The 15,404-nt window shown below is 57.2% G+C and overlaps 1 protein-coding gene across 1 annotated transcript; it reads right to left on the reverse strand.

Annotated features, from left to right (window-relative positions):
- Positions 1-3,810: 3,810 nt before the first annotated feature.
- Positions 3,811-11,274, reverse strand: LRFN3 (leucine rich repeat and fibronectin type III domain containing 3). The gene is made up of 3 exons (XM_084770687.1): positions 10,100-11,274; positions 7,274-8,704; positions 3,811-4,446 (listed from the first exon to the last, which is right to left on the reverse strand). Exons 2-3 carry the CDS (start codon positions 8,686-8,688, stop codon positions 3,981-3,983), a joined length of 1,881 nt encoding a protein of 626 aa, XP_084626813.1. The 5' UTR covers positions 8,689-8,704; positions 10,100-11,274; the 3' UTR covers positions 3,811-3,980.
- Positions 11,275-15,404: the final 4,130 nt, after the last annotated feature.

Genomic DNA, 15,404 nt, shown 5'->3' on the forward strand with positions numbered 1-15,404 from the left:
GGCAGCATCAGGCAGCCGCGCAGCTGACAAGGACGCCCCAGTTACCTTGCCTAGGTCTCCCACTTGATGATGCTCTAGCCACACCCACCCCCTGCTTGTGTCCCCCCCTCTCCCACCCCACCCCTAAGACACTGTTTCTCTGTGTAACAAGCCCTGGCTGTCCTGGAACTTTTAGAACAGGCTGGCCTCGAACTCACAGCAATCCACCTGCCTCTGCCTCCCGAGTGCTGGGATTAGAGGCGTGCCCCTTTGGCATCACTGCCCGGCCCCTCTTCCTTCCTTTTTTTCATCCTTTCATTCTTTTTAAAGTTTTTCGAGACAGGGGTTCTCTGTGTGTAGCCCTGATTGTCCTAGGGTCACTCAGTAGACCAGGCGTGGCCTGGAACTCACAGACATGCTCCTGCCTCTGCCTCCTGAGTGCTGAGCATGCATCAGCCTCTTCCTTTGTGGTGGGTCTCGTTGGGAGGACCTCTTTGGCCGTGGCTCGCCTCCATCCTTCAGCATCTTTTTCAGGCAGGGTTGGCTACATAGTTTGAAGGGCTGGGTGCAGAAGAGGAAAACGGCGACGAGCTTGTTCAAAAAGTGTGGAGACTTTGCAGATGAGAGCTGGGCGTGGCTACATGTGCCTATAACCCAGCCCTTGAGGCAGCAGGTGTAGGAAGGCTGAGTTCAACGTCATCCTGGGCTAGGCAGGCAAGACTTGGTCTTTTTTTTTTTTTTTTTTGGCTTTTTGAGACAGGGTCTCTCTGTGTAGCCCTGGCTGTCCAGGACTCACTTTGTAGACCAGGCTGGCCTCGGAACTCACAGTGATCCGCCTGCCTCTGCCTCCCGAGTGCTGGGATTAAAGGTGTGCGCCACCACAGCCTGGCAAGACACAGTCTTTAAAAGCAAACAGGGCCAGAGAGACGGCTCAGAGGTCAAGAGCACTGGCTGCTCTTCCAGAGGTCCTGAGTTCAATTCCCAGCAACCACGTGGTAGCTCACAACCATCTATAGTGAGATCTGGCGCCCTCTTCTGGCCTGCAGGTGTACATGCAGTCAGAGCACTGTATACATAATAATAAATAAATCTTTTTTTTTTTTTTTAAGAAAGAAAGAAAAAGAACCAGGGCCCTATGGTCACCACATGATTCCCACATTCTAATCCCACTAAGGCCTACACAGTGCCAAGCGCAGACACCCCTCCAGGCGCGTGAGCACCCAGACTTTGCCGAGGAACCTCAGGATGGACCACCGGGTCTAACTACCCAGAGGAGACCTGCTCTCTTTAGGGGGGGCTCCCCCACCCTGTCAGGTTCTCCCATCTAGGAGCGCCCACAGAGAGGGCTGTAGAAGCGTGGCCTCATGGATTCACACCAACCCCGATCACCCCAAGATCTGTGTCTTCTAGGCATGCTGACATGCTGCTAGGAGAGAGTATGAGGTCAGGACAGCAACCACCAGGCAACAGCGCCTCAGCGGCCTAGGTTCGGTGTCAGATTGTGCGGGGCACCTGCTTTGACCAGAGGGGCGCAGGAGGCTGGCAGCTTTAGCTGGGCAAAATCCCAGCTGCTGGTGTCCTTTGCCTTTGCACGGGGATGAGGGGTCCTGTGACGTTCCAGGGAGACCTGCTAGGGAGACCTACCTGCCCCCCCCACCCCGCCCCCACGCCCGGTTAGCTCCTCCCACCTGTGTCCTGGCCCCTCCCACTCCCGCAGCGTCCACACTTGTAGTTGGCGGCCACTGGGTCTCCGCTCTAGCCTTCTTTACTGGGCCTGACTCCACCTCATCACCCTCCGCTTTCTCTTTTCTTTTTTCTTCCAAGACAGGGTTTCTCTGTGTAGCCCTGACTGTCCTGGACTCGCTTTACTCACCTCTACCTAAATAGTGCCTGAATCCATCCCGCTACCCAGCACACGGTAAACCCGCTCCCCCCCGCCCCCCCCCCCCCCGCAGGCTTAGGAACACTGCGCTCTGGCTCCCCTCAGGGTGGGAACCGGTATATGCTAGCCGTCCCCCTCGCTCTGGCTCCCACTGGCCAAGCCCTGCGCCCTCACATGATCTTAGCCGCTCAGGAGTGAACGAACGAGATGACAAAGGACCTCGGGGTGCCCCAGAGCTAGAGAGCCAGACTGGGTGCCGCCATGGTTAATGGTGGGGGACATCTTTCCAGGTCTCAAGACCCACCCACCATGAGACCAGGACCCAGGTCACCAGAACACTCTTTGCACCGAACCCTGAGAGCTCCAGTTCGGTCTCGGGCTGACTTCACCCCGATCCTCACATCATCTTACGCCAGGCGTCGGACAGGCCCCAGGTTCCATGTTCCCACCTGGACCTGCCATCCGAGAGGCAGCTCGCCCGGGGTTGGGGGGGTGCGGTGGTGTGGGTGGTGTGTGTGTGTGTGTGTGTGACAGGGCACAGATGCTACTCTTATTATGGACCCCATTCCTGGGCCGCTAATGAGGCCGGGCCTTTTCCATGCCCAGTGTCTGATCCTATAAACTTCCAGGGCCGCTGTGTGTGTGACAGGGCCCCGGGGGCAATGGCACAGTGGAGACCAGCTCAGGAGAGCCATGAGGCCAAGTGCTATGACTCACAGTGACCCGGGGTCTGCTCCCTGTCTGCACTCATATCTGCTACATCAGGTCAGCGTGGCACTTGTCCCCCCCCCCCCCCTTTATACTCACTGTAACCTTTATATTCAGGGGCAGCTTGGGACGCTCTTCACCTGCCCAATCGCCTGCAGCTGTCAGAAGGTTTCCGTCTCTTCCTTAACTACGGAAACCCCAATGGTTCAATCTTGGAACCCCCCCTCCCAGAGTCTTTTTTTTCCCAGGGGGGGGCAGGGTCTCATGCTGTAGCCTCAGTCTGTCTTTGAACTTGTAGTTAAAATCCCTTTGCCTCGGTTTCCTGAGGTGCAAGGATTATAGGTGTGGGCCACTATGTCTGCTAAGCCCTGGTTTCAATCCCTGGCCCCAACATTTAGCCATATCTGTTCTCCACTAGCCTCCCCTGGTCCCCACATCTACAGAATCCCACACTGACCTCAGAGCATCCTCAGCTGGGCCCCTGCTCCCTGGTCCTGAACCCGGCCTGCTTGCGTGCAGGACTTTCCCCCTGCCTAGAGCCCAGAGCCTCACTCTGGGTTACCCCACCCCACCCCCATGGCCTGAGCTCTGTAATCCATCCACTCACTTTCTCAGATGGCTCTGCCATGCATGCCTTCTCTTTTCTCCCAACCCTTCCCTGGTCCAAGTTGGCCCTGACCCACCCAGACCCTTACAAGAGCTTTTCCCACCGAGTCCCGGTGGCTTCTGCTCCTCTTTCCTCAAGCAGCACCAGAAAGATCTTCCTAAAGTCCAAACCTGCCCCTCCCCCTGCCCCCCCCCATCCTCAGCATCCTCCATCAGGCCCAGAGACTCACTCACTGTGAAGGGCCTGACTCCTCCCACCTCACCCCTACCACAGCGACCCGACCGGATGCCATGGTCACCGTTGCCCGCCCTCCTGCTCTCTGCCCAGTGATTCCCCCTTCAGGTGCGCCACTTAAATTATATCCCTCCTCTTCCAACTAGCCAGGCGCCTCTTCCAGGGTACGCCATCGCCCAGGCTCCCCTCAACCCCGCCTTGTGGAGAATAGGTGTCTAAACATGCTTCCCATGAGACTGAAGGCAGGCCAGCTTCAGACACTGATGAGTCCCCCGCACAAGCCACAGCACGGCGCAGTCCCCTCAACGCCTGTTGCCCGAATGGATGACTACCCTCAGCGCCCCAGCAGTCCCCCTCAGTCCCCCCCACACACAGACAAGGGCAAAGGCACAGCCCAAGCTTAGAAAAATAGGACTTTCTTGTTGTGCCCCAGTGCCCCGACGCCCTCCCCATCAGAGTTTTAAAAATCGTGAGCAATTTGGTGAGTCTCCGAGGCCAGGTCCCGAGGGGGGTGTGTCTGGATCCTGCTGTCCCAGGGGCCAGAGGAATCATAGAAGTGGGGTCCCCCAGCTAAGGTCCTGCAGGTTCGTGGCTGGGCCCCCAGGGTTCACAGTCCAACTGGACCACAGTATGGGCCCTGGGTGCAGCAGGCTCAGGGGCAGGTGCGCTGGGCGCTGGGCCCAGGGCTCCGTTGGTCTGGGAGCAAACGCTGCTGACGGGTGCCGCGGCCTTGGCCTTGCCGGGTGGCTGGCCACCGTGCACCTTGTAGCGTACAAGCAGCACGAAGATGAACACCAGCACTGAAGCCACGATGACGCCCCCCAGCGCGATGATCATGGTGCCGCCCAGGAAGGGCGCGTGGGGAGCCGCGCAAGGCCGCAGCGCGGGCTCCGTGGAGAAGCGAGCGCAGCCCACTGGCCGCGTGGCTGTCAGCCCCGTGGCGCTGTCCTCGTAGACCGCGAGCACGCATAGGTCATAGGTGCGGCCTGATGCCAGGTCGGTCAACAGGAACGAGCGACTGTCCGCCGGGATCATCCTGGGGGGGGAGGGGGGGCAGGTGAGGTGAGGACTGTGGTTACCCAGCATTCCTGCCCCCCACCCTGCCCTCACCCTATGCCTCCCTCCAGCCATGTCCCCTGCACCCCTGACACCTCTACCCAGCACCCTGACTTATTTTGCTTAACAGCTACGGGCTCCTCGAGCTGGGCTAGCCAATTTCACTGTCACTCTCCCTCTGACCACACAAATTGGCTGAACCTGTGTGGATCCCGCAGCCTAAGACCTTCCGTTCATTGTGTTCTCAGAGATTTAGTCCGAAGTCCTTTTATCAGGAAGCCCTAAAGCTTTCAGCCCTCTTGGTGCCTAACCTCCTGCCCTGTTCTACCAAGTCTTTTTGTTTGTTTGTTTGTAGCCCTGGCTGTCCTGGACTCGCTTTGCAGACCAGGCTGGCCTCGAACTCACAGCAATCTGCCTGCCTCTGCCTCCCGAGTGCTGGGATTAAAGGCGTGCGCCACCACGCCCGGCTTCAATTCTCTTTTTTATCTCAGTTTCCAGGTTTCTGTTTAGCCCTACCTGTGTGGACATGTGTGTGTGTGTGTGTGTGCGCGCGTGGCCATGTGCATGTGTGTACATGTGTGTGGTGTGAGTCACCCTTCAGCTACATAGTTCCCAGGTTGCCCCGGAACTCTCACTCCCCTTGCCTCAGTTTCCCCAGAGCTGAGATTAGGGCACAAGCCAGTACACCTGCTCTCATTTTCCTCCCAATGTTTCCCGCTCAACTCCTCTGCTTTCTCTCCTCTTGAGGACGCCCTGATGGAGACTGGGCTAGTTTGAAAATCTGTTTTACTACTCAACTGCTTTCAGGAGAGCAACACAAGCAACTCCATAAATGACCTGTGGCAGGGTGGCTGCCTCTAGATTGTCCTGCTCCCCGCCAGGCCAGACGGCCGACCCTCCATGCAATCTCCTGACTAATGTCTCAGAAGAGGGGTGGAAAAGCTAGTGTCCTCCTTGGCTTACATGGCCAGTTCCAGGCCAGCCAGATCTAGTCAGAAAAGAAAGAGGAGCAGGAGTAGAGGGAGGGCAGGAGGGAAGGGGAAAGAGACAGGGATGGAGACAGAGAGACTCGGGGTTAGGACTGGGAAGGCGGGAGCTTCAGGTTTGGCCACGGCAGGGATCCACTGGGTTTGTGAGGCGCTAACCCAGTCCTTGGACGGTTATGGTCAGTTTGGGGCTGTACCCTCGGCCCAGCCTGGTCACCGAGGACAGGGAGTCACCCACAGCTGCCCATACAAGGTCAGGCTTTGGTGAGGAGTGTCAGCCACCACGGTTTCAAGCCACTTGTGGTCAGAGCAGATGGACCAAATGCTGTCTGGCTTGCAGACAGAAACTATACCGACTGGCCTTGTGGAGTGTGTAAACTCCAGGCCATGTGCAAACTCTGGGCTGTGTTCGTAGCTATGGAAGAAACACAGAACCCCCCAGACTGGTAACTTCTGCCCACATAGCAAGCAGACTAAGGTTTGGGTGGTTTGGTTTTTGAGACAAGGTCTCACTGTTTAACCTAGGGCGCCCTTGAACTTGCTATCCTCCTGTCTCAACCTCTTTGGAGCTGGGGAAAAGAAAAAAACAAAAACAAAAACAAAAAAACAGACAGCCACACATTGACACACCTGACCTGGCTTAGATTTGATTTAGCAAACCAAAAATTAGGATGTTACTCTTTGCCAGAACTTTGACAGGTCGGGTTCACGTGGCACAAACCCAAGCCGACACTCTATTTAACCTTCTCCCGACAATTTGCCACTTAACCTCTGCTCCCTGTCTGCCGTCTCTGCCGTCTCTGCCCGTTCTCCCTCCTCTCCTTCCCACTCCCTCTTTGGGGCGGTGTTTACTACAACTCCCTGGCCACTTTTGGATTCCCTGTGTAGACCAGGCTGGCCTTGAATTTCTCACAATCCTGTGTCAACCTCAACCAAACTTCAGCTGGGCGGTGGTGATGTACGTCTTTAATCCCAGCACTCGGGAGGCAGAGGCAGGCGGATCGCTGTGAGTTCGAGGTCAGCCTGGTCTACAAATTGAGTCCAGGACAGCCAGGGCTACACAGAGAGACTCTGTCTTGAAAAACAAAAACAAAAACAAAAAGAAACAAACAAAAAAACCAAACCAAACCAAACAAACAAAAAGACCAAACTTCTGATAAAATTTGTTTTTAGCCTCCCACAACCTCCTTGACCTTTTCTTTTTTCAGTGCTGGGCCTAGAACCTCAGCACCACATGCTTGCTATCTGCAGTGCCCTCTCTGAGCTACACTAAACTGCTGTTAGCCATTAACTTTTTATTCTTCTGGCCTGTTTTTTTGTTTGTGTGTTTGTTTTTTTTTTTAACTCTCACTGCCTGATTTCTTTGTATGTTTGTTACCAGTTATTTTCACAGCCTTATTTCTTTCTACTTCTGCAGCCTGATTTATTTATTTTGGTTTTTCGATACAGGGTTTCTCTGTGTAGCCTTGGCTGTCCTGGACTCGCTCTGTAGACAAGGCTGGCCTCGAACTCACAGCGATCCACCTGCCTCTGCCTCCCGAGCGCTGGGATTACAGCCGTGCGCCACCACCGCCAAATTATTGTCATTGACTGAGAGTGCTACCTTGCTGTCTGGCCGACTTACTTTGTCTTATTTCCCTTCACCGTATCTGTCCTATTCCTTTCACCCTTTTTCTTCCCGACAACCCGTTGCTGCCTGATTTCGTGCAACCTACAGCATCGTTTAGTCTGATGTGGTTCACTGCGGGGTGTTCCTGGGTGGACCCACCACGCCCCGCCCCCTCCCTCCCTTCACCTCCCCCCACTGCCAGGCCCCTGCACCTGTAGACAAGGATGTCGTCCGCTGAGCTGTTGTATTGAATCTGGTACATGCGGATGCCTGGGACAGGCCTCTGATCTGGCCACTGGACAAGGGCCGCTGTGGCCCCATGCTCAGTCACTTGGACGCCACGGTCAGTAGGGGCCACGGTGTCCGCCACTTTGGCGGAGGCCGAAGCAGCAGAAGGCGGGGTGAGGGCATCAGGATCCCCGTCCCGAGGGGGATCACAGCTGGTGCTATTGGCTAGTTGGGGAGGTGGAGGGGGACCCACGGTCAGCTCAACGGCAGCAGTGGCCTCACCAGCGGCATTGGCCGCAATGCAAGTAAAGATGCCACCGTCTCCAGGCTCGGTGACCAGTAGCTCCAGCGTCCCGTTGGGGAAGGCACGGGCGCGGCTGGAGTTGCCCAGCAGCCGCCCCTGGGGTGACACCCAACGTACCCGTGGCTCCGGGTCCCCTACCGCCCGGCATCGCAGGGCAGCTGGCCGACCCGCCGGCACGGCCAGGGGAGGCGAGCGGTGGGTGACCACCGGTGGCTCACACACAAACTCCTCCTCACCCACGGCCCAGAAGTAGCGGCCCCCCAGGGCGGGTGGCGAGGCGCAGGCCTCGAGGTCGTCCTCCCGAGCCAGGCGCCGCAGCCACACCAGCTCACAGTTGCAGTGCAGCGGGTTCCCGCCAAAGGCCAGGACCAGAGCGGAGGCCGGGGAGCCTCGGGGCCGGGCAAGCAACGGCAGACGGGAGAAGAGTGGGTCGGGAGGGATAGTGGTCAGGCGGTTGGAGGTCATGTCCAGTCGTGCCAACTTGTGCAGGCGGGAAAAGGCTCCAGCAGGCACCGAAGCCAGCAAGTTGTGGTCAAGGCCCAACGTATTGACGTTGCCCAGGCGACCCAGGGCCTCCCAGGGTAGCTGCTCAAGGTTATTGTAAGAGAGGTCGAGATCCTCCAAGGTCTCGGCACAGTCGTCCAGGGCACCAGCTGCCAGGGCGGCCAGCTGGTTGTTGCTCAGGATGAGGTGGCGCAAGTTGACTAGGCCACGCAGCTGACCCTCGCCCAGCGAAGTCAGTCTGTTGCCGTCTAGGTGCAGGGCGCGCAGGGCGCGCAGGTCGGCGAAGGCGCCGGCGGCCACGTGGCGGATGGTGTTTCTGGACAGGCTCAGGTGCAGCAGCCCCGTCATATTGGCCAGGTCGCGGCGACGCACCGCCGCGATGAAGTTGTCTGCCAGGCGCAGCTCTGCCGCTCGGCGATCCAGTGAGGGCGGCACAAACAGGAGGCCCGCCCCTGGGCACAGCACACTTAGGGGCAGCGACTGGGTCTGGCAGCGGCAACGGCGGGGACAGGGGCTGGATGCGGCCGGCTGGGGTGGAGAGGAGGCGGGGGCCAGCGGTAGGAGGCAGAGGAGCAGTGGGAGGACGGCCATCGCGGGCAGGGGTGGCCTGTGGAGAAGAAGCGAAGTGTCAGGGCTGGCTAGGGCCGGAAGAGGAGCCTTAGACCGGCTGGCGTGAGCTGGAAGTGGGAGAGATGCTTATAACGTGGTCAGAGACGTGTCGTGAAGGCACAGAGAGGGTCAGGCGTGAACAGCGATGGTTAGAAAGCTCGCCTGTAATCCCAGCACTCGGGGAGGCAGAGGTAGGTGGGTCTCTATGAGTTCGAGGCCAGCCTGGTCTACAAAGCAAGTCCAGGACACAGCCAAGGCTACACAGAGAAACCCTGTTTCCAAAATGCAAAACCCAAGAAGAAAGAAAGAAAGAAAGAAAGAAAGAAGGAAGGAAGAAAGAAAAAGAAAGCTGGCTAGCGATGGGTACAGGTGGGCAGACTAAGACAGACGGTCAAGGGGGGCAGGTGGCAAGGTCAGGCATGGCCAAAGAGGACAGATGAGCCAAGAGAGGGGCAGGTCAGAGCGGGTCCTTCTAGGTGCGGACAAAGAAAGACTAAAGAGTTTTGACGCGGCCAAGAGGCAGTGAGGTAACTGGAGGGAGGAGGAAAGACAGACGGACCAGAGGCAGCAGGGGACCAGGAGGGCTGGCCAGCGTGAGGTGTAGAGAGGGGTGGTGAGAGGGAAGACACGGTGGAATGGTCAGAGATGGCCAGATGGGGGGTGGGGGTGGGGCGACGGGGAGTTAGGGCCAGGGCAGAGGGAAGAGAGCGGGTGGAAGGAGGACAGTGGCAGGAGACGCCAAAAGGGACCTGGAGAAGAGAGGTGAAGACATGGCTAGCGATGGCCACGGACCCAGCCTAGGAGCCAGGGGGTGGGCAAAAGGTAAGAAAGCCAGTGGATCAGAGACAAACAGTGACGGAAGTGTGGGGGGAGAGAGAGACAGAGACAGAGAGAGACAGAGAGAGGCAGAGAGAGACAAAGAGACCAAGAGAAGAAGAAGAAGAAGAAGAAGAAGAAGAAGAAGAAGAAAGAGAGAGAGACAGAGACACAGAGAGAGACAGACAGAGACAGAGACAGAGAGAAGAAGAGAGAGAGAGAGACAAAGAGACCAAGAGAAGAAGAAGAAGAAGAAGAAGAAGAAGAGAGAGAGAGAGAGAGAGAGGGAAGCAGGGGACAGGTGTGAGAGACTGGAGGATCAGGCATTGTCACTGAGAGGAGAGGCCGAGTGTGGAGATCTGGGATGCCATCTGCTGGGCCAAGGAGGTCAGAGAGGGGCAGAGCCGGGGGCCACGTGTCCAGAGAGCGTCGGAGACACACTCACGGAACACGCTTTCTCTCAAGGGAAAAACCCTTTTAAAAAATGCCACAGGGCACCCGGGGCCCTCACCTGCTTCCACCTGTAGCCCAGGAAACCCCACCCTGCACCCCAAGTCATGTCCCTCAATGGCCTTACCTGAGCTGGAAGCCACCCCAGGGAGCAGAGTCCTCAGGCTCCAAGGGGGGTGAGAGGTCAGAATGCTGGAGGGGGCATCTGGTCAAGCCTCCCTGGCCCCAGGGCCTCTGGGGAGGAACTGTCGGGTCCCAGCTTCAATAGGTTGAGGAGTCTCCACACTTGATTCTTGGGGTCCAGGACCACTAAAATTGGGCCTCAGGAGTGCAGTATTAGAGACCAAGGCCCCAACGGTTGCTTAGTATCCGGATCTCTCTCGGCACCAGGCTTGAGATACCACACAGCCAGATGGGGAAGTTTTAGGGTGAATTCCAAGTCCGGTCGGGATCCTGTTGGGATCCTATGGTGCTGAGTCAAGATTTGGAGGTTCTCTAGCCCCAGATTTGAGCACCCGGGTCTGCGGCGAGGACTTCGGGTTCCTCAGAATCCCACGGTTCTGATCTTGGAATCGAAGGCCTGAATCCCAGGATTTCAGTTCCTAAAATAGTGGGGGGTGGGGGCTGGGGGGGTGTCCCAGGTACAGATTTGGGGGATTCGCTCCCAGATGTCGGCCAGACAATTCAGAGTTCAGCCCTCCAAATCTGAGGGCTTAGATGCCAGATCTTGGGGTCCCAGATCCAAAACCATGGGGTTCAGTCCCCAAATCTTGGGGTTCCCAGGGACGGATGTCGGGATTCCAGCCCCAGACACTGAGGTTCGAGGTCCAGGTCTCAGGGTTCCAAGGCAGGAGCTCGGGGTGCTGATCCCAAATCAGGGTCCCACGCCTCGGGGGTTTTCACGAGTATCTGGATCCGATCGCCGGCTGCAAGCGCCCCCTTCCCCTCCCCAATGTCGGGGTGCCGGCCCAGGGTCTGGGCAGCAGCGGCGCGGCCTGCCAAGGGGACTGGCCCAGAAACAGTGGGTCTGCAGCGGAGGGTAAGGGGGGCAGCCGGGCAGCTCTAAGGCCAGGGTGGGGCGAGGCCTGGGCGCGGACAGACGGACAGACAGACAGGGCCACGCGTGTGGGGGGGACCCGAGCACCGCAACGCAGGCCGGGGCGCAGGTGGGGGGGAGGGGCCACGCGCAGAGACCCCTCCCCCGCCGGGGCCAGGGCGGGGGCCGGGCGGGGGCCGGGCAGGCGGGCCGGGTCCGGGTGCTCCCGCGGCCTCCTCGCCGGGAACCCAGGGCCGTGCGCGCGCCCGCGCTTAAAGGCGCAGGCCTCGCGCGCACGCCCGTGCTTAAAGGCGTAGGCAGCCCCCCTCCGCCCTCCCCCCTTCTCTCAAAGGCGCGCCCCTAGCGCCACCTTCCATGGAGACGCCCCCGGAGCTGTTTGGATCTCCCTGAATAAAGACAGACAGACAGACAGACAGACACTGGGGCAAACAGACAGAGCTGGAGCAGATAGAGGCTGGAAAGATGGACATGCTTAGATGAGAGATCGGACTAAGAAGGGAGACACAGAAATACACTGGAGAAAGGTGAACACACGTTGACAGTGAGAGACTCAGAAACAGAGACGGGAGGCAAGGACAAGTCAATCTCTCTCTCTCTCTCTCTCTCTCTCTCTCTCTCTCTCTCTCTCTCTCACCCACCTTGTAACTGAGCAGCAACCCAGTGTCCAGTCCTCATTCATAGTCCTTGTACATAACCCTGTACCCCAGGTGTCCACACACCCGTCTCCTGCGCCCCCCCCACCCCCCACCCCCCACTGCCTCCCCTCCATCTCAGCACCACCTCCCCAGGGAGTCCTCTTAACCCCGGTTCTGCAACAGATTTGCTCTTTTAAGCCAGAGGGCATCATTTCACTGGTTGGAAGGAGGAAAGTTGACACTAAGACCTGTGTCTCCTGAGATTAGGGACGGAGCTCAAGACGCGTGGACCGGAGATTCTGTAGAAGAGAGGAGAAAGGGTAAGAAATGGGTCAGAGTCAGGAGGCTGGACAGGGTGACCCAGAGAAATGTGGTTTCTTAAAAAAATTCAATTGTTTGTTTGTTTGTTTGTTTGTTTGTTTTTGCTTTTCGAGACAGAGTTTCTCTGTGTAGCCCTGGCTGTCCTGGACTCACTCTGTAGACCAGGCTGGCCTCGAACTCACAGCAATCCGCCTGCCTCTGCCTCCCGAGTGCTGGGATTAAAGGCCACCACCGCCCGGCTTCGCTGTCTTTTCTTGTCTCTCTCCACTCCCATGGAAGACCCTGGTTGGAACTGGTCCCACATTCTTCTAGCAGATGGTGTGTCAGGAGGAGAGGTGTGAGGTGATGGCCCACAAGCCTGACTCGGGCGCTTGGACATAAACATGAGGTGGAAGCCATGTTGCAAAGGTGACACAGCCTGGGTGACCAGAGCTGGGCCTGGAGCTAAGGCTCCATCTGAGCGGAGGAGTGCAGTGACCTTGGAGGTGTCGCCTAGATAGATGTCCGTCCACGCTGGCCTTTGTCCCCCAAGCTCTGCTGAAGGTTTCGGAATACACTTTTGGCTCCTTCTGCTTTATGTCTATCGAAAATTGCAGCTAAAATTAACTCGGCCCTGGGGCCCGCCTTTCCAGATCATTAGCAAAGTTCATCAGCGATCCCGGGCCCGCACAGTGGATACCAGACGCTCGACAGCCCAGGAAAAGGCTGCAGAAGCTTCAGAGATACCACTGGGTGGTGGGAACACCTGGAGGCCGTCCCAAGAGTAGAATTCGGTGAATGGGGGGGGGGGGCAGGGGCCACGAGGGTTCGCGCCAGGAAACTGAGGCAGGGAAGACGGAAGAGTTCAGTAGGAAAGAGAAACGGCATAGACGCGATTTGGTGGCGATGAGGTTCCTTTTCCAGCCAGCTGGGGCTCAGTTCTGCTGGAGAAGGTTACGGAACCTTCAGAACACATCAGGATTGCAAAGCTAGTGCTGCTGATCCGGGTACCACGTTCGGATGCTCCTGGGACAAGGCTGTGTGCACAGAGCTGCCCGCCACAGCCGGGCGCAGGCCAACCGTGGCGCACGCCCGTAATCCCAGCACTCGGGAGGCAGAGGCAGGCAGATCACTGTGAGTTCGAGGCCAGCCTGGTCTACAAAGAGTCCAGGGGAGTCACGGCTACCCAGGGAAACCCTGTCTCAAAAAACCAAAACAAGCAAACAGACAGACCAAAGAGCTGTCCGCTCTGGCACAGCTCGGCTGAAGCCTGGTCGGTGCAGGGGATGCTTGGAACAAAGAGGCAGAGGCAAGGATGCTGCCGTTAGCTCAGCAGCTTCTGTGATTGTTTGGCCGTGGTTGCGGTAGTTAACACTTGTGATGGTCATTTTTGACCTTTCGTTCCTTTGACTGGATTTAGAATTGCTCATGAGGGACCGAAGAGATGGCTCAGCGGTTTAGAGCACTTGCTGCTTTTGCAGAGGGCTGGGCGTCCGGTCCCCCAGCCCTTACATGGTGGCTTGCAAGCATTTCCAACTCTTGTTCCCGGGATCAGACGCCCTCTTCTGGCCTCTGCAGGTGCCAGGCAAGGGGGTGGTACACATAAGCAGAACACTCACATAAAAATAAAAATAAACAAACCTTTAAAAGACAAATAAATAAAAGGCTTCCTGAGACTCAGGCATAAAGGCACAGACCCAGCCGGGTGTGGTGGCGCACGCCTTTAATCCCAGCACTCGGGAGGCAGAGGCAGGAGGATCGCTATGAGTTCGAGGCCAGCCTGGTCTACAAAGTGAGTCCAGGATAGCCAAGGCTACACAGAGAGACCCTGTCTCAAAAAAACAACATAAATAAATAAATAAATAAAAAGGCACAGACCCGAAATACCACACTGGACCATCACTGGTTTGATGCCTTGACCATGTAGATCCCGACACAAATAAAACAAATAAGCCAGGTGTGGTGGCACACACTTTTAGTCCCAGCACTTGGGAGGCAGAGGCAGGTGGATCACTGTGAATTCAAGGCCAGCCTGATCTACAAAGCGAGTCCAGGACAGCCAAGGCTACACAGAGAAACCCTGTCTCAAAAACCAAAGAGCAGTCAGTGCCTATAACAGCTTGACTTTAGTTTTTATTTGTGTGTGTGTGTGTGTGTGTGTGCACATACAAGTACACACATCCATGCACATGTGTGTGACCTGTAGAGGGCAGAAGAGTGTGTTAGACCCCCTGTAGCTGAAGTTTCAGGCAGCTGGCAGCTGCCCACCAGTTTGGTACGCCAAGCACATTAGAAGGTGGTGACGCTATGAAAGGGGTCTGGGTGGAGCAAGTGGGTCATTGGTGCCCGCCATTGCAGTGTTTGCCTGCCCTTTGGCTCTTGGTGCTCGTAACTGCTGAGCCTTCTCTCCAGGCCACGACTGCTCCTCACTTAAGTTGCCTTTTCCCAAGTGTTGGGTCACTAGAGAGAAATCTAACACAACACTGCAGTAAAAGCAGTGACCTGGACAACCCAGGGCCTGTACCCCAAAAGAGAGAAGCCCCAGAGTGGCCAGGGCCGGGATGGGAGGAACCTGGCTTAGCAAGGACTGAGGAAGCCCCGGCCATGGTGGACATGGGGGACAGGACGTGACAGGGAAAGCAAGGGCACAAATAACGAACCCCGTGGTGACAAAGCACAGGTCGGAGTGGTTCAGGCTGTGACTACAGGGTCAGACTCTGGGACTTCCTAAGGAACCCCAACCTGGGGGGCTTCCTAGACTCAGGGATCGCTGTGCTGAGACCCGGAGAAGAAGTCCTATGGAGCAGGGGACTCCTTACGCTGTACGTGTGCAGCAGCTCGCCTGGGGCGACACGCCATCACACGTGCAGCCTGGGGGGCGCGTCCCGGGGTGCCCACACCGTACCACGTGGGTCTGCATGTGCTGTAACCCCTCATTAGCTCCTGGAAGGTGATCCTAGTGGGACGGCTGTTTGAGGGGGGGCTCTGCCTAATTGCTGCATTTGCTTAATTGCCACATCTGGAGGAGAAGGGCAGAAACAGTGAAACAGCAGAAAGAATGAGGTTAAACTGTGGAGTGCCGAGGAGGCCCTGGGGGCAGCGGGGTGGGGGCGGGGGAGAAAGGAGCCTGCTTGGATCCGAGCACAGTTCAGTGCACACAGAAATTGTCACGCCTGCCTCCCCCTGCCCAGTATGCACAAGCATGCCCACGTCACAAAGGATGCACACCTTTGTACAGTGTGTACTCTGAGGGCTATGGGAACATACGTGTGCTGGCACACGTTCGGATGTGGGAACACACGCACAGGTGCACACTCAGACCTGAACCTCTGAAACACACAGTCATACATAAAGTTTGTTTGTTGGTTGGTTGGTTTTTCGAGACAGGGTTTCTCTGTGTAGCCCTGGCTGTCCTGGACTCGCTTTCTAGACCAGGCTGG

Source organism: Acomys minous (genome assembly GCF_964271855.1).
Source record: "Acomys minous genome assembly, chromosome: 20".
Classification (NCBI taxonomy): domain Eukaryota; kingdom Metazoa; phylum Chordata; class Mammalia; order Rodentia; family Muridae; genus Acomys; species Acomys minous.